Source organism: Anoplophora glabripennis, unplaced genomic scaffold (genome assembly GCF_000390285.2).
Source record: "Anoplophora glabripennis isolate ALB-LARVAE unplaced genomic scaffold, Agla_2.0 scaffold122, whole genome shotgun sequence".
In the NCBI taxonomy this organism is placed as follows: domain Eukaryota; kingdom Metazoa; phylum Arthropoda; class Insecta; order Coleoptera; family Cerambycidae; genus Anoplophora; species Anoplophora glabripennis.
The window spans coordinates 344,302-370,063 of record NW_019416406.1 but is presented as its reverse complement, the minus strand read 5'-3'; the positions used below and the strand labels follow the sequence as shown (position 1 = coordinate 370,063).

The window sequence follows — 25,762 nt, the reverse complement described above, 5'->3', positions numbered from 1 at the left end:
GATAACGATACAACGTAAAATTTTGCGTGAAACTGGTGAAAATTAACGGAAACGTTTCAACTTTTGAAACAAGGTTACAGAATGACACGAATGGTTTTCACGATTTAAAACTGGTCGTCAGTCATTGAAGATGATCCTCGATCAAGAAGGCCTTCGACTTCAACTGAAACGTTCAGAAAGTCAAAGGTCTGATGCATGCAAATAGCAGATTGACTGTCAGATAAATTGTAGAAGAGCATCTCAGTTGGGTCACGCCATGAAATTTCACTGAAAAATTAAACATGCATCTGGTTATAGCAAAATTTGTTTCCCCGTCTGATAACCAAACAGAAAGAAAATCGTGTGGACGTTTGTCGGCAACTTTTTGAACAACCCAATGACGATAAAACATTTATTCAAAGGATTACAACGGAAGACAAAAGCTGAGTTTACAGCTACGACAATGAGGTAAAAGTTCAATCATTACATTACAATGGATTGGCAAAGAATCTCCATGCCCCAAGAAAGCACGTCAGTCTCGATCCAGTGTCAAAGTGATGCTCACTGTTTTTTTTTTTACTTTAATGGAGCTGTGCATTTTGAATTCTCTCCTCAAGACGAAATAGCGAACCGTGTGTATAGTTTTTCCGAAGTCAATTGTAGAACCAATATCTTCAAGGTATGTACCAAGCTCGGTCGCTAAGCAGCAACTCGGCATTGAAATATTTGAAAAACTTGTCCTCACATTTATTTAGCCATACCCATATACAGATCTGGTCAAACGAAAAGTGCAAGTGGTAGAAATGTACACGCTCAGTTGAAGAATGAACGTGCGGGCAAAGAGCAATGCGCCTGTTTCTCTGGTCCATTGCATTGTCAAAATTCAGTTTTCGACTAGTCGCCTAGCAGTGTAGTGCGGGAATGCGGAATTTGGTGTGATTCAGATAATTTTAATTTCTTATAGGCACCCTTCTATTAATCATTCATATTACAATTGCGAAAGGGAAAAATAAGAGAGATATTTGGTTTACTAATATTATTACAACATAAGATTTTGGAGACCTTTTGAAACGGAACAAAACGAAATTTACCATCAATGTAATAAAATTGTTTGAGGACATAAATTATTAAAATATGTTGTTGGCCAAATGAACATATAATAGAAATTTTCAACACATTATATACAAATTATTATAATTTTCTACCTTTAGAAGAAAACTTTGTTAGGGACGCCCATGAAACTCATTAAATTTGATAGCTCGGTTTTTTTATGCATGTTCAACTGACTTCGGAAGAACTATACCATCAAGGCGTTTTACAATGGTTACGGGAAGAAATCCGCAAAAATACCAATATTGTGGCGAGACAACTCATGGTTGACCATGACAATGCGCCCGTGCACTCAGCTTTGTTAATTCGTCACTTTTGTACCAAAAATCAGATTAACTCGCCCTTTTTACTCGCCAGACCTGGCTCCTTGTGATTGTTTTTATTTCCGAAATTAAAATTATTGCTGAGACGACGCCGTTTTCAGATAATTGATGACTGGGAAAAGTGTGTGAATTGGGGAGGGGAGTACTTTGACGGAGACAAGGACCAATAATGTATAAAATTAATAATAAAGATTAAAAAAATAAAGTCCGTTATTTTCTGAACAGACTTAACGTTATATTTGATTATCGAGCATTCAAGATTACAATTAGATATTTTTAATATACTAATAATAAGGCAGACATGGTCATTTGAACATGCCATGATTAAAATTGTGTGACTGTGTCCTCAGTAATGTTCTTCTTTAAGTATGTTTATGTGGGTACTTAAATTACATCTTCTATGTCCCCAAATTTTTAATGTACCTACTAGTACTTTTCTACTATCTCTGTAAAAATATTTCAACTCAATCGTTATTGTAATAACGTAAACCGACAAAATTTAAAATCAGAAATTAGGCTATATTTTTGACGCACTAATTCTGAATCAGAATTGCTCCATCACATCAGATTTTAGAGATATCCTATCCGTAATGTACGAAAAACATGTTTATCTATGACTATTTAATAATAGACGCATTATAATTGTGATAGTAAGTACATAATTTAACTCATGTTACACACCCGTGGAATATGAGTTTCATATTCCACAGGTGTGGAATATGAATTTTTATACGTATCCCTTATAGCTTCTGACCGCGCTACAAAATAGAATCGAGCTTGCTTGAATTATTGTTACTATGGTAACTAATGTAATTGGTTTGACAACACTTCGCAAAATAAAACAATTTTGACTTTTGCAGTAATTTTGCAGTTTAATTCTGACAGTGAAAATGAAATTCGATGCACCCCTCCTGAAATTCGTGAAGCCGCGAAATTAGCATCATTGGAATTACTTCCAGAGAAATCACGAAAAAATTACACAATTGTATATAACAGCTTTATGGACTGGCGACTAAAAATTGGCACAAATTCGTTTTCCGAAGACACTTTGTTGGTATATTTCAAGGAATTGACAAAAAAATGTAAATCGTCTACATTGTGGAGCCATTATTCCATGCTTAAGAGCACACTTAACCTTAAACATAATATGAATCTTACGCAAAAGTTCGAGTTTATTAAAAAGGCAGTCAGAAGGCTACCAACCCAAGAAATCAAAGGCATTTACTGGAGATGAAATATACAAATTTATAACTGAAACACCGGATACTAAGTCGTAGATAAAGTATAGTATTTGCCTCGCGTATAATGGCTATATTACACTCGCCTACGGCTCGTGTAATATAGCCTACATTATACGCTCGTTAAATAATATACTATTATCTACGACTATTTAATAATAGACGCATTATAATTGTGATAGTAAGTACATAATGTAACTCATATTACACACCCGTGGAATATGAGTTTCATATTCCACAGGTGTGGAATATGAATTTTTATACGTATCCCTTATAGCTTCTGACCGCGCTACAAAATAGAATCGAGCTTGCTTGAATTATTGTTACTATGGTAACTAATGTAATTGGTTTGACAACACTTCGCAAAATAAAACAATTTTGACTTTTGCAGTAATTTTGCAGTTTAATTCTGACAGTGAAAATGAAATTCGATGCACCCCTCCTGAAATTCGTGAAGCCGCGAAATTAGCATCATTGGAATTACTTCCAGAGAAATCAGGAAAAAAATACACAATTGTATATAACAGCTTTATGGACTGGCGACTAAAAATTGGCACAAATTCGTTTTCCGAAGATACTTTGTTGGTATATTTCAAGGAATTGACAAAAAAATGTAAATCGTCTACATTGTGGAGCCATTATTCCATGCTTAAGAGCACACTTAACCTTAAACATAATTTGAATCTTACGCAAAAGTTCGAGTTTATTAAAAAGGCAGTCAGAAGGCTACCAACCCAAGAAATCAAAGGCATTTACTGGAGATGAAAAATACAAATTTATAACTGAAACACCGGATACTAAGTCATAGATAAAGTATAGTATTTGACTCGCGTATAATGGCTATATTACACTCGCCTACGGCTCGTGTAATATAGCCTACATTATACGCTCGTTAAATAATATACTATTTTTTCGCTATATTTGCGGCTATGTTACATCATGAGATAATTTTCTCGTTATGGTATATGAAAGTATATTTTCTCCAAAATCTACTTTCAAATCGTTTGAATATTTTCTTTCCTCTCCGAGAAATCATTGATATTGGTTTATTCGACGTTATTCGGAAATTGTGTACCATCAGGTGAAGAATCAAAAAAAGAAAAGAAATTACAAAGACCTAAATTCCCATCGGTTTTTCAGGTTTTTGGGGTCGCGATTTTGAAGTTAGAGTTATAAAATTGAAAATACAATATACAATAAAAATAAAATCGATAATAAATTCATGAAGCTTTCTAATTACGATTACTATAATACTTATTTGTATTGTATTGTTTAAAGTTTATTGCCTATTTTGCAGTAGATAAGTTTTAAAACAGTAATAAAAAAACTATTTTTTTGCATTCATGTTTTCTTTTACTAAAAATATATTTGTCCTGAAAATAAGAAAATAAAAGTTTGAAACCCTAGTTGAAGTCGATGAATTTAAATATACTTATAGCAATCTTGAATTTCGAAAGTATAATTTTCGAAATTCAAGATCCAGTAAGGTGGGTGAGGTGATTCTATAACACCATGGCCCTGAGAATGGAATATCCACGCATTCGAATACTGTAGCCTTGGGGAAAAAATATGGATTATGAAAAATTCTAAGATTGTAGGCTCTATAACTCATAGCCCTGGTGTTCGAATTTCATATCAAATAAATTAATTTTTTGTTAATTGGGCAGTATTAGTATAACTAACATAGTAACGAATTTTAAAATGCATCATACATATAGTGCAATCTGTGTATAACAACGTATGCTTCAAGGTGTACTTTTCAATTTAATGGACAACAAATACCAAAAATAAATAAGATACGTTTTGATTGGTATTGCTTCATACTTTCCTTTGTTTACCTTTAGAATGTTGGTATATACTTGACACATATTTTCTTCAAAGTAAATCAATTTTATGTGAATTATCTACTCTTTAATAGTTTGCCGCTCTAAAATTGACACATATATAGACATTTATTTATTATTATGTTATAATAACCAAAATCTAGCGAAGCTAAATTTTTGTTATCATTTGTAGTTGTACAGGATGTAAATAAAACGCCTGGACATACATTTCTATACTTAAAAATATATTCGTTCAAACAGAACGTGATCATGTAAATATTATTTGATTTAATTCGTGGATAAGGTGAATATCCAAATTAGTAAATTAATTATTATTCCACGAATATCTAGCAAATTATGTAAATGCTGGCAATTAGGTATTTCAAAAAGACATGTATAATTGTGCATCAAATTGAAAGAGCTTGAAAATTGAGTGTGTCAAAGATTGAGAAAATGCATTTCTTAATGCCTTTATTAAAACTTTGTTTTTCTTATCTCATTTTGGCTATACAAACACGTGAAGGGATCATTTTCGTAGAAACTTACAGTTCAACAATAAAAATACTTTTTCCATTGTCATGCCATAAATTTTTAGAAAAATCTAACCAACATACTACATATCTACCCCACTGGTTTAAATTGAGACTTAGTTCGGAAGATATTGAGAGATTAAACATTTTTGATGAAAATTTTAACAAATTGATTCTCAAAATATTAAAGTTTTCAATAATGTTGTTCCTGTATATATTATTTCACATATAAAAATTCTAATTTTTAAATTTCCAGAATGAGATATGACATCAAAACTCTTCTCAGATTTTGGATTTTTCTTAAAATTTATTTATATTTTCGGTATTGCAAACTTCCAACCGGGAAATAAAATCATGCATTCCGTAAGAAGTTGCAACGTAAATATATCCTGGATTTCTCAAACAATCCAAACGTGAGCTTACAAAGCTCTGAAACGGCCATCATCTCCTCCACTAGACCAAGCTAGATCCACTGGTCACTAGATTTATGACGTTTTCTACGTTTTCCCTTTTTCATGCGAAACGAATTTTAAAATAAAATCCTCTAAAGGACACATATTTTAATGCAAAAGAAACTGTGAATTGCATTAAACAGTATTATAATAATTTTATCGCATCACATAAATGTCTAATAATGCAAGTTTAAGAAAATCATAAATATTAATTCATAATTTATCTAATTGCCATTTAAGAACAATTTTTAGTAATACATTACAACACTATATATTTGTTTTTAGTTAAAATACATATTTTTTGTTTGAATTAACTTATAGTCCCCAATTCAGTAACCAGTTAAAAGATGTTTTAAGATACTACAAAACAAGGAATAATGACATAATTGCAATTGTAAAATCTTGTTAAAGCTTGTATTACTTTAGCATTATTATAATAATACTTTAATCAAAGTTAGAATGTTCAATAAGGGTTTGCTAATATTTGTATTACCAAAAGGTGACAATAGAGTGTTTGCCACCTTTTTAGAAATTAACAGAAAACGAAATATTGTGCCATAAAACTTGCCCTGTATTGTTTTATTTTTACATGAAATCATTAACTGTAATTAAAAAGATATATAAAATTTAAATAATCTATTAATAGAAGTTCAGCTAAAATCTTATACTGCTGTCCTTTTTTCTAGTAATAGAAAGACAGAGAGAAGTTACTTAAATAAGAAGTTTTCTGTACGTTAGAAGTTGAATTAAAATTATTACTGAAATCAAATAAAATTGATATAAGGACTTTTCAGCGAAATTGCTTATATGGTTTGCATTAACATTCATTGAAGAACAATATTTAGTAATAAAATGCTACATATTTTTTAAATGTAAATTTGTATTCCTCCTGAAAAGATTATTGAAAATGTAATGTAATTTAGTAATTAATTTCACAAAGTTAAAACCAAAAGAAAATATAGGAAAATGAATATACAATTCTGAATTGATTCAACTCCATATTTCACAGAAATCAAATAAAATTTTAGCTGTTTTGTAGAAAAGAAAGGTAAAAGTATATGTCTGTCTGTATTTTGTTCATCGCTGTCCATAAAAGTTAAAAATACTGTGTTATTAACTATCACCATTATTCGGTAAGTTGTTAGTTTTAAATTTTTTCCTCTTTATGGATATTTTCTTACATGAGAATTGCGCTCGTCATTAAAAAAAAATTTGAACAATTTTGCTATAAATATATTATTTTGTTTATGCCATGTTCCATAAGTCACCTGTCAAGTGACGTCATGCACAAAGAGTTGAGATCTTAGTAGTTTAGGCGGTAGTGACTTCAATTCATATGTCATAACAAAATATGGTCTATACTCCGCGGTCGAAATTATAGAGAGTAATTCAGACATAATATAAAAACACTATTACCATAATGCGTATAAAATATAAAATGATTTTTATACGGTTCAATATTATTTATCTTTGTGCCGCTCGCTACGCACATCGATAGAATCTATAATCGTCTATAGACTGAGTTACACTGAACGTCGATCTATATTCTATCTCTGCCTTTTGCACTTGGTAGGGAATAGGGAAATGCTTTTTTAGTGGGTGTAAACGGACTTGATTTACCAGTCCTGAGAAACGTCATAGCATAAGCGTAGACGAGGGGTCTAATTCCATGGCTATAATAAATTTATAAATTAAAAAAACACAACTGGGACGTTTTAAAATGCTGTAATAATTAAAATGTATCAAAATGCCGATTATAGCAAACCGTAGAAAATATTAGATGTTATGTTTTACTGTCTTTTTTCAATATTTTCTATATCTTGTTGCCTTTTACGCAGACACGCCAATGGATTTTCGTTCCCGGCACGCTTCTTCCCCCTTATTAGTCCAAAAGCTAGCGATGAGTCACCCTCTATAATTTCGACCGCGGAGTATAGGGAACTAAATGAAACTGATTCAAAATGAATTTCTTTCTTGAATATCTCAAATTTTATAACAGATAGGTATAATATATATTACAATATTTGTATTTAACGTAAAACGTAAAAACATGGCAATGCTGATTCAATTTAAGACGCAGTATAATATGAAAAAATTTATTTGAATACCTAAACTCAGTTATTAAAATATGTAGAAGTATTAGTTAAACTCATAAATATTGATAATTATACTCTACACCACATCCCCAACTTTGTTTATTCTTTAAAAAACGGGCTATATTTTTCTTCAGTATAGTGACGGCAACAGCTGTGGAAGGAGAAATGGAAGTAGAAGTTACTTTTAACTTTTCCGAATGTTATTCTTATGAAGGACCGAAGCATGTTCTAAAATGCGAGGCACATCTTTCGGGTTTATATCAGATCTAAATATCAAAATATGTTTTAAACGTTGTGGCATCGCCTGTTGACGGTAGACAAATGAAGAATTTGTAAAATATGGGACATGAGTAAAAATAGAGAGTTTCATGTAGGTTGTGCCCGTCTCTAATTTGTTAAACACTGTTCCTCGATGTAATTTCTATTTTGTGTAACTATAAATTTTAAGACGAGAAATGGGTTTACAAAAATGTATCAAAATAAAAAAATATATCAACACATATTTTTGTACAAATTTTATACTGACAAATACCCATTTTTGGCGCCACATGATCCTGATTATCAACAGATACGAGATCGGTCATATTAAGTCGAGGTCGCGAAATTTACAGAAAAATATAATACAAAAAAACTAAATTTAACCTCATTTATTATCGACGAAAAACTACAAATTTTTATTTTCGACTTTAATTTAAACGAAATAGAAAGAAGTGAAAATTTTATTATCAAAATATTTTTTATTAAGCATTTAAATGCATAATAGCCCTGTGGTGTAGCAAAGTACAATAGTTCTGTCATTGTTCGCAAAAAAGATGATAAAATTATAACTGTACTTTAAAATTATGTATGAAATTGTGATGGTCACGGAGTTGTTTTTTTTTAAATGTAATACCCTATTTACCTTTACATTAAAATTATGAGTCTAAATACTTTTACATTCGGATTGGAATATTGCTAAATTATTAGAAAATTTATTAACTTCGTGAATAACATAATCTGCTATAATTTATTATATTTTTTTCAAAGGGGATAGGAACAAAATATTTGATAGTGAGAAAGCTAAAGACTAGGAAACCACTCCAGATAGGTAAGATATTTATGGTTTTATACAAGGTACTTTCTATAGACATACCAACTATAAATTTCAAGCGACTTATTTATTATAGTTCTTTTGCTCATTTTGCAGATATGCAATCGCCGATAAAATACCATTAAACTTAAATCTAGTTTAAGAATTCAGGCTTTTTCAATCTAGTTAGGAATTTGGGTCATATTTTTGCTAATGGAATTTAATAGTCAAATTCTTCCTGCATGTAATGAATAAGAACGTTAATAGGAGAAGCTTAATTATTTTAATTTTTAATGGAACCGATTTCCACCATTTCTTCCATTCCGATGGAACCAAAGTTTAGAAGGTATATTTTGAAGCTACTTTTAAGGAAAGTTTGTACAATCTGACGTAAAAATATGCTACATCTTTTCAGAAATTCTGTGTATTTTGCTACATTTTTTTATTTTAATTAATTTAAAGAAATTAATATTTTCACTCATGATGTTTGTATTTTTCTAACGTATAATATGAAAGTGTATTTATAAATTAACTACTAAATAATGGTTAATAAAGTAATCATTATTTTGCAAGTAAAATTGAAAAGGAATTGTTTTTTAACGTACCCTTTTTATGCCTTGATTTTTTCTGCACTTCTTTATAATGAAGGTTGCATGTGAATAAATATTTAGTTTCACTGAGAAGTAGCCTGTTTTGTAGATCGATTGATTGATTGCATCCGCGGCATTCATCAAGACGTTTCGCTCGAATACAATACATGTATTTTTTGTAAAAGTATAATGTAAGTGCGTGTTTCCTTATCTGCTGACAAGAAAACCAACACAAGGGTGAACAACCACTAGTTATCTAGTTAACACATGTTTACACATGTTCATCTATGTTCTTTACTTTCATATAAGCCGCTTCTTGAGTTGAGTACCTGAACAAACACAGTCCTACAAATACTACACAACTACAACCATGCTCTCTATTCACAGATAATTGTTGGAATTATGTTTTTCGTTTTGATAAGCGAGACAGTTATTCAATGTGTCTAATTTACGTGCTCTTGAAGACATTCATACACTCTTGAAGGAGACTAGTACACAGGATGTTACTAAGGTACGTTTATAAAATTTCTCTTCGATATACATTCTTCGAAAGCGAATTTAAAAGAATTAACCAAACGGTGAAGGCTCAATATTGAATGTAACTATTTTGATTCAGTTTACATGTGAATATAAAATAAATAGTATATTATTTATTATACCGGGTGATTTTTCTAACCTGAAACTTTCAAATATCTCGAGAAATAAGCACTCTACGAAAAAATGTTAATATTCAAAATTTAATAATTAATTCCATGAATGAAATACATTAGTGTTAAAATTCCTTGTAGGCGGGGCGGAGAGGTAACCTTGAAATCTTAAACAGGATCTCCTATTTTTATTACAGATTCTGATTCTACGGCTAACTTTTAGACGTAGATGTAGGATTTGTCTAAAGCATTTTTTTCGATTTATGATAGATGACGAATCGAATAAATTCAATTTTTATAGATTTCTCCTACTGAGAACTTACGTATACGATTCTGCAATGTATTTGTAATAAAAAAATACGTTTTATTTTATGTAAATATCAAAATTCGTCGCCAAAACAGTTTATTACAATTATAATTAATTTATTATACAAGGTGCTAATAAATTAAAGAAACACGAAAATACTCATGGAGAAGTACAATTATTTCTTATTTTACACAACATTTTTATAAAACAAATCTATTTATAACCTCAAATAATGTCCTAATACAAATTTTCAAATCAAAATTTCAATTTTGACTTTTACTCTACATAGCTACCTATTATTTATTAGCAGTGGGGTCAGTTGCAGATGATCCTAAATTGTCTTTGAGAAAACGTGAATAGAGTCTGCGTGCAAGCAAAAGCTTATTAAAAAAGTTTTTAAAGGCATAAAACTTCACGCTTTAAAGCCAAGGCTGCTGCATACACTTGAACCTGGAGATGAAGAAAGACATTTAGAGTTTTCTTTACGGGTAGTCGCAAATTACCTTGAAAACAGAACATTTCACAGATTTATTTTTTTTACCGACGATTCTACATTTTGCACAAATGGGTACGCATCTAGCCAAAACAATCGTCATTGGTCTTTGATAACCCTGCATATGTAATAAAAAAATCAATGACATTCCTTGACTTTTTTCTTTGGGGTGCCCTAAAACAAAAGGTTTATTCAAATGATCTGCCACATGATAGGGAAGTATTAAAAGAGCGCATACGAGAAGGAATAAATGAATTAAATGGGCCTCAAGCTATTCGCAGTGTACAAAAATTTTATTATGTTAGCGGAAAAATGTGGTGAGGTGGGAGGTACCTATGTATAGTAAAAGTCAAAATTGAAATTTTGATTTTAAAATTTGTATTAGGACATTATATGAGGTTATAAACAGATTTATTTACATGGTTAGTTACTAAATTTAATCCCTAAGAGACTGACATTGAACACTAAAACAAAGCACGGTGTGACTAAATAATAATAATTTTTAATTAAGAATTTTGTAAACATATTTTATCAATTTGATTATTATTTTGGAAGGCCGTGTCAAAATGTGTACAGGTACTCAAAACATAATAGAGATAGCATAAGATTTGATTTGAAATTAAGATACTACTTTTTTGCAAGAAGAGGAGTTATTGTCTTTTATCTTCAATTGCAACAGCTTTAGATAATTTAAAAATATATTAAATTCACTTTAATAATTACGAATTACATGAATTAAGTGAAAATCACATATTTTTATCTAAAAATTTCGAGTTCTATAGGGTTTCAATAATTATATTCATGTACTTTCTGAATTTATAATCTATATATCTATATTCTTAATAATGTAAGATTTTTTTGAAATGTTTACAGTATTCTGTATTTTGTACTTTCTATTTGTTTGCTTTTTTAATGTTTAATTTTTGGATAGACCAAGCTATTTTTATTAAAAATAGCTTTAGTCTGATCCTTTTGGCGTAAGGATTTATTTCTAATTCTTTAATTAAATAATTAGAAATTAAGTAATTCTTTAATTAATTTTTCTTACAAATAAGTAACTTCAGACAATATAAAATGAACTTTTAGCTGTAAAATACATCACCTGTAACATTTACAACAATTCCAAATATACTAATTACTTAAAAGAATACGGCATATTCCCATGTATCTATGCGGTCTATGCGATCTATGCGGTATCTATGTATTTATGCGGTCGATATCCGCACGGTTTAAGGCGTCAGTACTTAAATCGATGTGTGCTATCTGCCCGGGTTTCGAATCCCGCGGCCGGTAGACCGTAGATTAGCTATGCTTGTACGGAGGATTGGCACCCTCTGTGCAGGTATGGTAGGGTGGAAGAATGTGAGAGATTGACACCGGTTGGCATTTGACCACCCCCCTAATTAATGAGGTTTTCCAGGTTTCCCTTATTCCTGCACTGAATGGTGGTTAGGGCCTACCATCATAAGTTGTTCCTGGGCGCAAATGCGGCCTGCTTAATAATAATATGCCGCCTCCTCTCCCGCACAAGTCTCCGACTTCTGGGCTAATTCTCGTGTACTAACTTTCCTTAATGTAAGTTTAGAAATATTTTAATATGAAAATTGTTTAAAAATACCAGTGGTAATCACCATTGGGATTTATTACAGAGTTTTGTCCGCAGTTGCGAATTGTACAAAAAATATTCTGTTTGGATGCGACGCTATCCAAACTCCTCAGTTACCAACACGCATTTCTAATAGAAAGAAAAGTTTGTGATGCCCAAAATTGGAGAAAAAAACGTGTGACTGTATTGGAACTGAAAGTTTCTTCCCTGTGTCGCTTAAAACTATAATAATTTAACATGTTATAAATGTTAAAAAATGTTACAGTATTATACTTTACACAAAATAGAAAAGTAGTTACGTAAATGAACATGCTTTATATGAAATTTGATAAAAAACGGCAATTTTCAAATTGTGCGTGTTGTATCTATATCGAATTGATTTTTTTGTGTACTGGTAGTACTATCAGTGGCGTACTTGTTAATTTTTAGGCAGCTGCAATACTTAGTTTGTGTTTAGCGAGAAAATGTGTAAGACTAACTTTTTGGCGATTTTTTGTGTGGCGATATGTCGGATCAGAGTTTGTCTGATATTTTGTATTAAGAACGATGGTTTTTGGCGACGATAGTATGTCACAGTTACGAGTTCACCAATGGTACAAATGTTTTCAGGATGGCCAAGAAGACATCGGAGATGAGGCAAGATCTGGTCAAATGTGAAAGTCCTTTTCCGTTTTCTTCCACTATAATGGAATAGTTCACGACGAATTTTTTCAGCCCAATCATACAATTAACAAGGAATACTACCTACAAGTTTTGCGCAATTTGCGTGAGGCACAGGAGGAAAAGACAACACGAAAAACAACTCGCAGATTTTACACGACAACGCACTGGCGCATACCGCTTTGTTTATCCAACAATTTTTAGCGAAACAACGCCGTTGTGATGCCGAAACCACCCTATTCTTCTGTCATGACTTCTGTGACTTTCGACTTATTCCTAATTTCCAAAATCAAAAAAATACTCATAGGACAACGTTTTTCAACAATAGATGAGTTAAAGGCAAAATCGCAAACCGTGCTCAAGATGATACCTAAAGAATCGTTCCACCAGTGTTTCTCAAACTGGAAACTACGTTGGTATAAGTGTATAATATCACAGAGGGGCTACTGGAAAATAGGGTAAAAATTGAAGATTAAACAAATACTTCTGAAAAAATTGACAATTCCCCTTCATCAAACTTCGTACAAGGCAACAATTATATGTTTTCCAAGTGCTATGCCTTTAGTCGTTTCTAAGAAGAAATCCAAATATCACCACATTCGCTATTAAAAAAAATAATGGACAATATCCCCGAAATTTCATCTTGGGATTGTGAATAAATGTTCACTGATATACAGTTTTTGTGAATATGTATGCCCTGTTATCTATAATCATTAATGTAATCCAGAATTGAACAGAAGTAATAGATAAAGTATAAACACTTAACTATAAACAAACCTTATTTTTAGTAAATATTAGGCAAGGAGTTTCTTTTTTTTTATTTGAAACCAATGAAAACGTTTGAATTTCTTTTTTAGAAGTAATAAGCTGTTTCAAACTAGATAAAGTTTCGTTTGAAATCAACATATAGTAATATCAATGACAAAATTCCATATTCCAAAAAGCAAAACCAGAACTTATACGTTCTTAGTATAACAAGTTTTGAATTAATTTAAACAATAGTGATCACTAATCTAATAGCTAATAAAACTGAGACAAATGAAGAGATAAGTAAACTTACTCATATGTATTAGCTAAGGGGTAATTAACCATTGGCAAATGTAATGAAAACTATCAGTTCAAGAGTAAAATTTAGGAAAACTAAGTAGAAAATCCACAGCACGGAGATGGTAATGGAATGGGATGGTATGTAAGTAATGGGATCCTTTGGATAACTATATATAAGCTAATTCAAGTGACCAAAAATTTAAAAAACAAAAATCCAAAGAACATGATTAGGTTTTTTAGTTAGGGTATTGAAGAACAAGTATGAAAGCAGAACTTTGAAGATGAATTAGCGAATAAAGTGAGGTCAGCCAAAAAATTGCAGTGACAAGATTTAACAAAATTTGGCATAAAGAACTAGGAAAGTCAAGCTAACGACACAAAAATATAAAGAAGATAGTAAAACTTTGTACAAAATCGGTGATGGAAAAAGAAGTAGGCGGAGCATGAGTAAACGTAAATAACCGAGAAAAATCCTTCCCGTTTTCCAAATCGCTTCCAATTTATCCATTAATAAATCAGCTCAATAGGACAGAATTAGTATACAAAATTTTCTTCTGCCTCAGATCTGGCAATAACTCATTTAGCAACAACAGCATGCAGCAACGTGTCACTATATCATAGTATATTAATGAGATATGCATTCGGGCAGCTGTGATATAGTGGCCATAATTCAGTAGGGCCAACTAGCCAGGTACACAGAGGCTGAGCGTGACGGTAATCCCTGTATGATTAACACCATAAATCTGCCGTGGATTAACGCAATCGCCATCGCGGACTGCCGTGTACACTTGCTATGAACTATCGCGTCTGGCTGTGCCCGAACGGCCGACTATGCATATCGGTGGCCCTCTAAAATGCATATACACCGTGCACTCATTACATGCCTCCTTGATTTATGACTTGGCGTGATATTCTGGATAACGCGATATATATGGCCGAAATTAATACAGGTAGCGATGCCTGCCGATTATTTGGAAGGTTGTGTTTGGATGTTAGTTAATTTGCTTTCATATATAATTATTCGAACGGTGGGAATTTATTGCCCAATTATTCCAATCTATTACCGCGTAGATCTTGATATCGAAATTGATTGGACGCGGTAATAAATATAGGTATTGATAACGCGATGGCTCATTAGATACAACGTTTTAATTAAAACAGGGGGAATGCAGCAATGACTCGCTGATTCGGAAACGAATTCTTTTTGATTAATGTAGTTAAATTAATAAAACTAAAACAATAACGATGGACAACAATCAAGATCGTATTGTTGTATCATTAGCGAGAGGACCTCGAAAACCACGTACATTTACATTTACATTTTACATTTTTACATTTTTATTGATTCGTGTTATTACACAAAGTGTTTACACACGTCAGAAAAGAAACATTGATATTTTCAAATTACAACACAGTTACAAATACAGATACAAGCATAATCCTAAAATTAGTAAAAATATAAATACAGATTAAAATTAACATTGATTGTAACAGAATAAATAAAATCAGATAAAACAATATTAAAAAGAAATACAATAGCTCGAAGCTCACAAATGATTAGAGTCACTGTCAAAAAACTGCTCAATATCATAAAAAGCATTTCTCAAAAGAATTCTATTTTTAAATTGATTAGGATTGAGATTCCTTATGTGGATTGGTAGGGCATTGTAAAGACGTATTCCTATATAACCCGTACCATTTCTAGTCGTACTTAGTCTTAAATAGTTAGTAGTTAAATTATTCTTTGTTCTAATATTATGAGTGTGTAGCTGATTTCTAGTTGAAAAATTTGTTAAGTTTTGTTTGACATATAGTAAACATTGCAATACAGAGAACAGTAAGTATATTTAAAGAAATGAAATCCTGTTTGCAGTCGCTCCTGTAACTCAAACTTAACATGATTCTACGATGTGCGAACACATCCCTACTAGGGGTAGCATGTCCCCACACAAGAATAGCATAGGATATATTAGAGTGTATAAAACTGTGATATGCTGTTTTCAGAGTACTCAACGATACCTTACTCACAAGATTTCGTAGTAAACACATATATTGTGACATCTTTTTACAGATATAGTTTGTATGTTGTTCTCAAAGCAACTTAGAATCTAGGTAAACTCCAAGGAATTTAACGTGATCCAGTTCTGCGCCATTATCAAACTCTCGTCTTTGTCCTGTTCAAAGAAAGTTTATTACTTGTAAACCAGTTCTCCACACTTAATTGCATCTGAGGGATTTCTTCCAACAAATTATTCAAGTATTTATTTTTTATTGATACACTAGTATCATCAGTAAAAAGTACATTTAACATATTCATATTTAAGGAGTTAGTGATATCATTTATATATATCAAAAACAGAGTTGGTTCCAGTATGGAACTTTGAGGTACGCCATGCTTAATGTTTTTCAAAATAGATTTTATATTATTATGGTACCTTTCGAATCGGTCGAGGATTTTACTACACTTTTGAATTTTCAAGAAATTCGCTTTGGCGACAAAAAACCCGTTCTACTGCCTCAGAAACTTATCTCGAGTCACCAAAAATTACCCAGAGAATCCGAGACTCAGCAGTAGATGGAGAAGAAAAGTTTTCGTTATATTTTTGAATCTCCAAGCCAACTAACCCTAACTGATCGGTACTCGCTTCACGTCGTCTGAGATAGCATCTTGTATCCCTTGGAAGCCACAAAAGAGATACTGAAGCCACCATGATGACGTGGGTGGAAGGGCCCGAGGACAAAAATTCTCACTTTAGTTTTGAATCTCACTTAGACAGGTGCTAATCTCAAGGAGCCTACGCAATGTAGACCCAGGGGATGTGCTATTAATTATCCAGGTCCAAGATTCTAGTGAAACTGTGAAATTAGTTCCAGAGTTCCATATAGCACTTTTAACATATTTTTATGAGCTCCAGTTATCTACTAGTCTCTTCTAATCAATTACATGATAAGGCATGTGCATTATGTGAATAAAAAACAGATAGACGACACAAGTCCAATGATAAACTAATAGTACAGCACCTAGCTATAACTAAAGAAATTCAAATACAATATGCAGACGTTATATGGATATAGATGTTTATTTCATCATATTAATAAATTTATCAAAAGTAAGTTAAACTGAATTTAACTAAATCCCTTAGCAATATCTCAATGTCTCGGATATTATACACACTAGCAAAATAATCGCATTACACATAGGAACATACATTCGCATCAGCATATAATTTTCTCGAGATATTACAGTTAGATTTATTTATTATATACCCAAGATTAGAAGCGTAAAACACGAATATGCTGGGAAGCTCATACTGAATTTGTATAACTTCTGTCAATACCCCGACGTACTAGAAGGTGTGCGAGCAACGCCAGCCTTTCCTGGATGATCATCCACCCAAATACGAATCGTAATCAATGTTACGTGACTCTTCTTAACAAAGATATGAGTGCCAAATTTTTAAATCGCACTACCCTTAACCAGCAAATATAAATTAGATATTCCGTTTACTTTCAAATCTTCAAAAGAAAACATATCTTCACAGTACCGTCTATTGAAACAGCCAAATTTAGTCAAGAAATTAGGCTTCGGTTTCCCTCAAAGGTGACATGAAAATGGTAGATATGCTATTAAACAAATCTCTATCAATCTTCATCCGAAAACCTTCAAAACTAAAAAACTATCTTTAATATCACAGAAAATCAAGTTAGGATAGTAATTCTTTAACAGGTTACAATATATCTTAAATTTGAAATTTAACGGAAGTGATAATGCTTAGAAAATTATAGATCGGATTTAGTTTTAAATTCCGCAGCACATATGTATTTATTGTAAAACGTGATTATTACACAAACGTTTCAGTTAATACGGAAGATTACACAGCTCCACAAAAAAAAATCGAGAAAATTACCCCCTGGAGTCTGACTATGTCTATCACATGTTTTTGGGATCGCTGAATCCAAATTCGAGGTCCATTTAACCCCATCACGTAATCCTCTATCCATTGAACACTCAATTCCAATAACCCCATAACCTCAAAATGCCATAACCCCAAAATCCCAGAACCCGGTAAGAAAGAGACTTATGCGCGTTGAAGACCTGAAACACAGTATGTTCGAGCCATGCATGCTTCTTGAACCTTAAACCCACATTCTTCAATAACCCTATAACTCCAAAATCCCATAACCCGATGAGAACGAGACTTTCGTTGGGAGAACCTACGTTTTGCCGAACCCAGGAACAACGACGAGGACGTAGTAGGCTTATATTCCCTTTGGGGTGCTTTATTAAAGTGAGGTCCTCTTGCCTCTCACTTTTCGGGGTGTTTTTTGAAAGTGTGTTCCCCTTGCCTCACACGAATAGCAAAAATAAAATAATAAGATAAATTGACTAGGTATATGTGAAAAACGATTAAATTATAAAAAATGAAACGCAATGAAGATACTACCTTTATTCATCTTCTTTAGACCATTTATGGTAACGCACTTCTTCAAAAAATCTACGGAGTGAATGCCGTTTCTGATTTTTGTCTGTATTTCTTTTCAAATTCCAGCAATAATCTGGTATCATAGTCTCACCCCATGTTCCCTGATAACGCATTTTGAAGTTCTGAGGTTAAGGGGTTTAAGGGTTTAAATGATTAAGGGGTTAAGGGGTTATGGGGTTATTAGGATAGAGTGGCAATGGGTAGAGGATTTATTGGGTCTTTGGGCCTATTTTTTGAGATTAAGAAAAATCCTGACGTGATGAGGTTAAATGGATCCCGAATTTGGATTCAGCGATCCCGAAAACATACGATAGACATAGTCAAACTGCATGGGTACTTTTCTCGATTTTTTTTATGGGGATGTGTTATTTAGTGAGTTTAGACAAGTTTAATGTCAGTAAATCAAAATATTAACTTTACCCACTGCTACGCTTTAGAAATAATTGCTAATACATACCCTAACTCGAGCTTCAGTGAGGTTCGTCCACATAGCTATTTCCTCCCTGGTGCTCATGTCAGGGTAACGATTCCTAGCAAAGGTAGCCTCCAGTTCTTGTAATTGTTGACTAGTAAAGTGAGTACGTTGCCTCCGTTGTCTTTTATTCTTCTTGTCATTTTTTCCATCATCTCCTTCGGATGATTCTACGCCCACGCCAGATTCGGTTTTTATTGGATCTGACAAGGACCTACTCGCTGAAACAACAAAATATATTAAAATAATATTAAATTAGCAGGTGGTATTAGTTTTTCATTAACTAACTTAATTGAAATTAAAAAGCTCTTGGGTCTACGAAAAATATTTTTTTCAGATATTCGGAATTTATTAAATCAGAAACAGGAGATAAGGACGAATATATCAACTCTCAATGGACTAAGAATATTTAAAAAAACTGGCATGTAGAAGCAACACCCAAATAATAATTTTTCAATATTACTACCAAGCAGCAATTGAAGATATCTATTAACTCATACATAGGTTTGAGAATAGTAAAGAAAACAGTATAGAACATACCACACAGTTCTTTTTACATAGACAACGTACATTTTAAGACCTCTTTCAACCCATTTTCTTGGACAAAAGTGCTCATAGTAACAAATTCAGTCTAACAACAATACAAGGAATGCTTCTAAATATTTTAAAATCTCTAATGAATGAGCTATAAAAGAATCAGCTTTATAGGATGATAAGAGATAAAGCAAAATAACTAAATCATCACAATTATTCCAAGAAACACAACTGACAACACATTTCAGTTGAGGTAATAGAAGAACTGAATGTGAGATCTACTACTCAACGAATGTGAATGATTGATGAAAGAATAAGGAATTCTTATACTTTCAGACATAAATTTGGAGTGAAATTACTTTAGCTATAAGATGTCTTAGGTAATTTACAAAAAGAATAATTACTTAAATGGGGGTAAAGTTGCATAATCAGAGGAACCAACATTATGCCTCGAAAAAATCAAGGCTAACATGATTAGTTTTCGAAATATTTGAAAAAATATTAATACATTTTTGTTTCATCTCAGCCTTGTTTGGGGTGATATAAAAAAGAGGAACCCTCTATCACTATCTCTATTGATTATGCCCTCTATCGAATGGCATAATCAATTTGTATATATGTATAACGTTTCATCTCTTCAGGACCATCATCAACTTCATTATTTTAAATACGACCCTGGAAATTTTATAACATTTTTTGCAAGCCTTCATAACCCCCAATACTGTATTGCCTCAGCCCGAACCAGATTCAGACGTTTTGTCTCGAAAAATTCATCTTCAATGTATTCGTTTCAAATTAATTTAATTTTTTTTAGATTTGTATGTTTATTGAATTATTGTACACTGTAAGTGTCGTTAGATCCTGCGAAATCCACTTAGTTATTTAAATTATTACCATCACACGTTATAATAAAACATTTTTTGAGTTTTTAATTCCGTACACATAGTTATTTCTAGGGTACTCGAGTGCTCAAAATTCAAACAAATTTCGATTTTTTTCAGGATATTCATATAAATACGTCTGACATGCACTTTCACAGTAGCGGTTACAGGTATAATTCCGATCATATTAAGCTTATCTTTATTACGCTAAAAAACGAAATTGATGATGGTCCTGGAGTGACGAAATGTTACATATAAAAATTGATCATGCCATTCGATGGAGGGCAAAATGTGGCCATGAGAAAGTGTTCTTCTTTTTTCAATTTCAGCTCAAACAAGCTTAAACAAAAACAAATTTCCAAAATTTCCTTTTTTTTCAAATATTTAGAAAACTAATCACATTAGCCTTGATTTTTTTAAGGCATAATATTGGTCCCCTGATTATGCAACTTTGCCCCCATTTAAACTAGTTCGTATCTCTTACCGTTACCGAGATCTCTGTAGTAAGAAGCAAATTTGTAAAAAGGTTTGTAGGTTTTATATGACTTAATAATAGTAAAAATTAACTAGATGTACGTCATATGCATTATTATCATTTATGAAAATTATATTTAGTTATGTTTAGTACCACATAGCTATTTTAGAATTCACATTATTTTTGTAAAAAAATCATTTTTACGACTGACATCAAAGCGAAAGAAAAAACACTTGGGCTTTACCTTTCAATTAATTTGACTTCAACTTGCAGTAATCCTCACATGTCAGTCTAATTATTTAAAGCCAGAACCGAAATAGTACCTCTTTCACTATTAAAGCGCTGGGGATTAGCTTTATAGCATCTGTAACTTTTTCAGTGTTAGTAGTACACTCATTCCATCCGTTTACAAATAAGTTACGATACGTGCAATAAGAACTAATGTAACTAGATTAGCGTGGTTTAAAATTAGTTCACAGTAGGGTAGTAAACCCATTCCTTGATATTGGCTAAACATGATGCTTCTCTGGGGTCTGTCAATAATAAAAGAAGAATTTTGGTGTTAGGAAAGTAAGTATTGTATAAACATCTCACCAATCGTCTAACCAAGATAATTAAAATATATTAAATATACAGAAACATGTTAGTTATTGGAACTTTTTTTAAAGTCTGGATAAATATTTTAGTTATGATCCTTAAAATCGCTGCCTTGAAATTCTTTGCAAATGTAAATATTCGAAATATACCTATAGTTCTAAAATATTTTGGTTCCCTGTCTAGACGAAATTTTATCTCTAACGCTTTATGGATGAAAAATTCAAGCACCTCCCATCGAAAATCTATTAATCTCTTTACTGATAAGGATGCTTGGTGAATTACCAATGATATGCACTTACTAAATCCCTTGATTATCATTTTTTTGCAATATACGTGATTACGAGCCCAAATATGCTATCAAATTTAAATTATTTAGGTAGTAAGAAATAAATCTATGAGTAAGATGAATGGATGGATTAATAATAATTTTCACTATATCGATTTAATCGTTTCTTATCGAAGGTTAACTTCCATGATTTTGAAATTAGTAAGAGAAAACACACTTTTAGTGAGACAATGACAGAACAAAAAAATCCATCTAAACTATAGAAATGTTGAAATACAAAGATTTCTTTAATTGTTCGCGGAAAAATATCACAGAAAACATGTAAACATCAGAATGTACCTTTCAGATTTTGTAGAGAATTTTGTAAAAATCCTCAATAATTATTGTGATTAATTCGTGTGTAAAAAGCATTCTGCGCAGTGTGAATATATTTATAGTACTGTAAGTGATTTTCTGTACATTCAACAAATGTGTGCAGTTCAGGAAACTTAACGATAAACATAAGAATTAAAGATGTGTTTTCTTTTCCTTATTCTGAATGCATTGTCAGCTTGTAAACTATCTTATACCCTGGAGAAAACTTGAATAACTGGTACGGTGAAAAGATATTGTTGCTTAGATCTTCTAAACCCCTCTGCTGAAAATGATGCCTCCCTTAAAGAAAAATTATCTGAAACAAACTACATCCTGCTATATATATATAATATATTTTACTCTAGATTCTGCTCATAGAGACTCATGAACGTCGGTAGTTTGTAATAATATTTTCAACTCTGTTTCTATAGGTTTAAAGTTATAAATTAATTCTGTTAATGGGTGTGCTGGATCTTCTAGGACGTTCCGAGGAATATTTTTGGTATTGCGTTAACCAAATATTTATAAATAATTTAATTATACTTGAACGCGTTGAAAATATAACGTTATCAGAGCGGCAACAATTGTCAGTAATCAAACAAAATATTATCAGTTATGGAATACCTATATTAACTTATATCAAAACGTCTAAATATCCATCCAGATAAATACGAATCGACGCGATAGAAGGGCAGGAGTTGAAAAACATAATGGACCACTTTATAATATTTGACAGGTGAAGATGTCGGCGAAACGCCAATCGGCATCACTGTCATATAAGAGATGATTGATGGAGGCGGTGCGATCTCAAAGAAAATTTATCACGGTCGCGTTTTTGCCTTATCTTTAATGGTTGCTTACTAATCAAACAATATTGGTGTTGCTCATTCCGCGACCCTCCTGGAATCCATATTTCGAGATTATACATCACCAGCTTATATCGTATAGCCAATCGCCGGTTATCTGTTGAAAAACGTACGTTTCCAACGATACGAATTCCATTCAAATTATTAGATGCGTTGTTGTTTTCTTGTATAATAAAATTACGGATATGTGGATGTCAAGCTTATAGTTAAATGAAACCGTTTATTATTTGTTGACAAACGTACAAAATCATTAGGAAGAGCTTCATTGTAAACAGTAAGATTTTCTTAATGGGAAAATTTGGAAATGGAAATTTCCTTCCTACGTACAAACCCAGATTCCAACAAAACACACCCCAATGTTTTGAACCATTGGATTTGGTGTGCACGCATCACCCAAAGTGGATGGTCTCATTCTAATGCTTTGAAGCAATTGTTTTGCTTCCATTATCCAAATCACCTACTTCGTTTTCGACTGACGATCCAAATCATTTACACACAGTCTGATTAGCTAGGTTTGGAGGCTTCTGTGGCAATTATCTCTTGAAACCAGTCATACACTCTTTTTTATTAATGTTTTAGAATTCACTACCCAGTAGTTACAAATATTCTTTTGGCGGCACTCTTCTCGTTGTACTTAGAAAGGAGTGTACCTCGCTGGAAGCGGTAAACGTAGATGATCGAACAGCCCTAGGTTCTAATCGGATATTCCCCAATTATGACATCAATTAAGTGCACTTCCAGTATATTCAGGTGCAAGGTTCGTAATTTTTCTTGTTTGGCGAAACACTACCCTATAAAATTCTGTCCGAAAGATGCTTCATATAATGCGGCATCCTCTAGAAGTTTTGGAAATTGCAGTGGCTTATGAAATCGTCTTAGTAACAGCTTCTTCAACTGTTTCCAGGTCTTCGTCAGGTATCTTATAATCTTCTCACTCTACCCGCTAACCTAACTATCGTTGAAGAGTGTCATTTGTAATGTTCTATTAATTCCATATGTTTTTCGTCCACTCTAGGGTAATACATTTTCCGTTTACCGTTTTACTTTCTTTTCTCTTGATCGTTCTCTTTCTCTTGATTCGTCGCCCTTTGCTCCTTTCTTTTACCGAGCTATTAGATGAATTCGAAGGACTAGATGGATGTCATGGTACTACTTATGCTAATTCGATTTTAAGGTTGCTTGGGTGGCGTAGAAGTATTACTTCCAGACTGTGGAAGACTCGCCCACTTTTTGGTTGTTTTGTTTTTCGTATTCTTTTAATATATATATATATATTGTTATGATTATGTGTGTGTACGAGAGTATATGTTAGCGCCAAAAAAAATTTTATTGTTGTGATATCAATTTGGTTTTGTTGTATTGGTGGTTGTATATCTTCGCCCTACCTAGCTCTAGACTCCTCTCAGTAGTCGGTTCTATTCACTATATGCTTTAGCAAGAAACCACACACAATCACAGCTATAAATACAAAAGGGTTATTAATAAATGAATTTATTATTGTTTCGTTATCTATATGTCAAAATTTGTCAATAAAAACTGTTAAACACAATATTCAATATTTGTATTTCACACTATTTACAAAACCTCAAACAAGATGTTATATCGATACGACGGTTATAATTGAATTTCATGTATGACTGGTTGCATACATTAAGACATTGGCATTTTTTCCTATAACTTCTTGTTTAACAACTGGTTCTAAGGTTAATATTTAATTTTACAAAGATTGACCAATTTTGATTATGTCTGATATAATTAAATAAATTTGTTTAATATGGAATTAGTGACTTGCTACACTTTTCATATACCAACTTTTTACTTTTGAAAATCGGTATCAATCTATTTCGTATACGAATTTTACTTTTATTATAAAGTTACCTTTTATACGTATTATCGATAATGACTTGTCGACTGATTTCTCTCCTCTACTCTGCTTGATTGTTTTCCTTAATTCTTGTCTATCCTATCTCGCTTCCTTTCAGGAACCTGTCGACTATGCTGCTTTCTTACTGCTCTCCTGGATCCTGTTACTGATATTCCGCGTTCTTTCTGTCTTCCTGGACCTTGTTTGTTGGTGCTCCGCTTGTCTCGTATTTCTTGGATCACTTATTTTACCACTTGGTATTTTTAAATTCTTGATTTCTCTAACTTGAATCTTTTTTCACTCTCTCGCTTATTAACTGCTTATATTTCTATAGGTTTTCTTTTCTTTCTTCAACAACTGTCGTTTTTCAAAATTATTTCCGTAACTAAACAATAATAATCTATTTTCTTTTTTTACTATCTTGATTTTTCTTTTCCTTCTAAAGGCCTTTCCACATATATTTTAACGTGCCATATTCCTCTTGTATTTCACTTCACTTCACTTTCTCCTTTGCACTTATACACCCTATTCTACTTTCTTTACAATCAATTTTGCCTTATACTTCAAAATATTTCTTATTTTATAATATTATTTGACCTTTCTAGTGACTACTGAATTCCTTGTGGATCCCACTTTAAATTTGACATTTTTCTGACATATCCTTTTAATTAATCTACAAATTGTCTTTCGATTTTAATATCTTTTATTAACTCTTATTCTACCTTATTTTTTAACTATTTAATCAAACTCTGGCATTTTAACTTTTGTTTGCTATCTACCAATTCTGCATTTTAATTAATTTCAACTATATTTTTCTTATAACATCTTGGCATATGCTCCAATTGACTAACATGATAATCAACTCAATAATAAATTTTGTAATAATCATTTCAACCATTGCCTTTACCGCTTTGTCTTTTAAATAAATATTTAATTTAAATTTTACTTTTCTCTCGTTAATCTGATTTCATCTCAATAT

At 32.0% G+C, this 25,762-nt stretch overlaps 1 protein-coding gene across 4 annotated transcripts in view; it reads right to left on the bottom strand.

The window, feature by feature from the left end:
- The window catches only part of LOC108907896 (pituitary homeobox homolog Ptx1), a 129,334-nt gene that overhangs the window by 27,628 nt on the left and 75,944 nt on the right, over window positions 1–25,762 (bottom strand). For all 4 annotated transcript variants that reach the window (XM_018711733.2, XM_018711736.2, XM_018711735.2 and 1 more), the window contains one exon: window positions 18,912–19,147. In XM_018711733.2, the coding sequence (XP_018567249.1) occupies window positions 18,912–19,147 (236 nt within the window). The remainder of the gene's footprint in view (window positions 1–18,911; window positions 19,148–25,762) is intronic.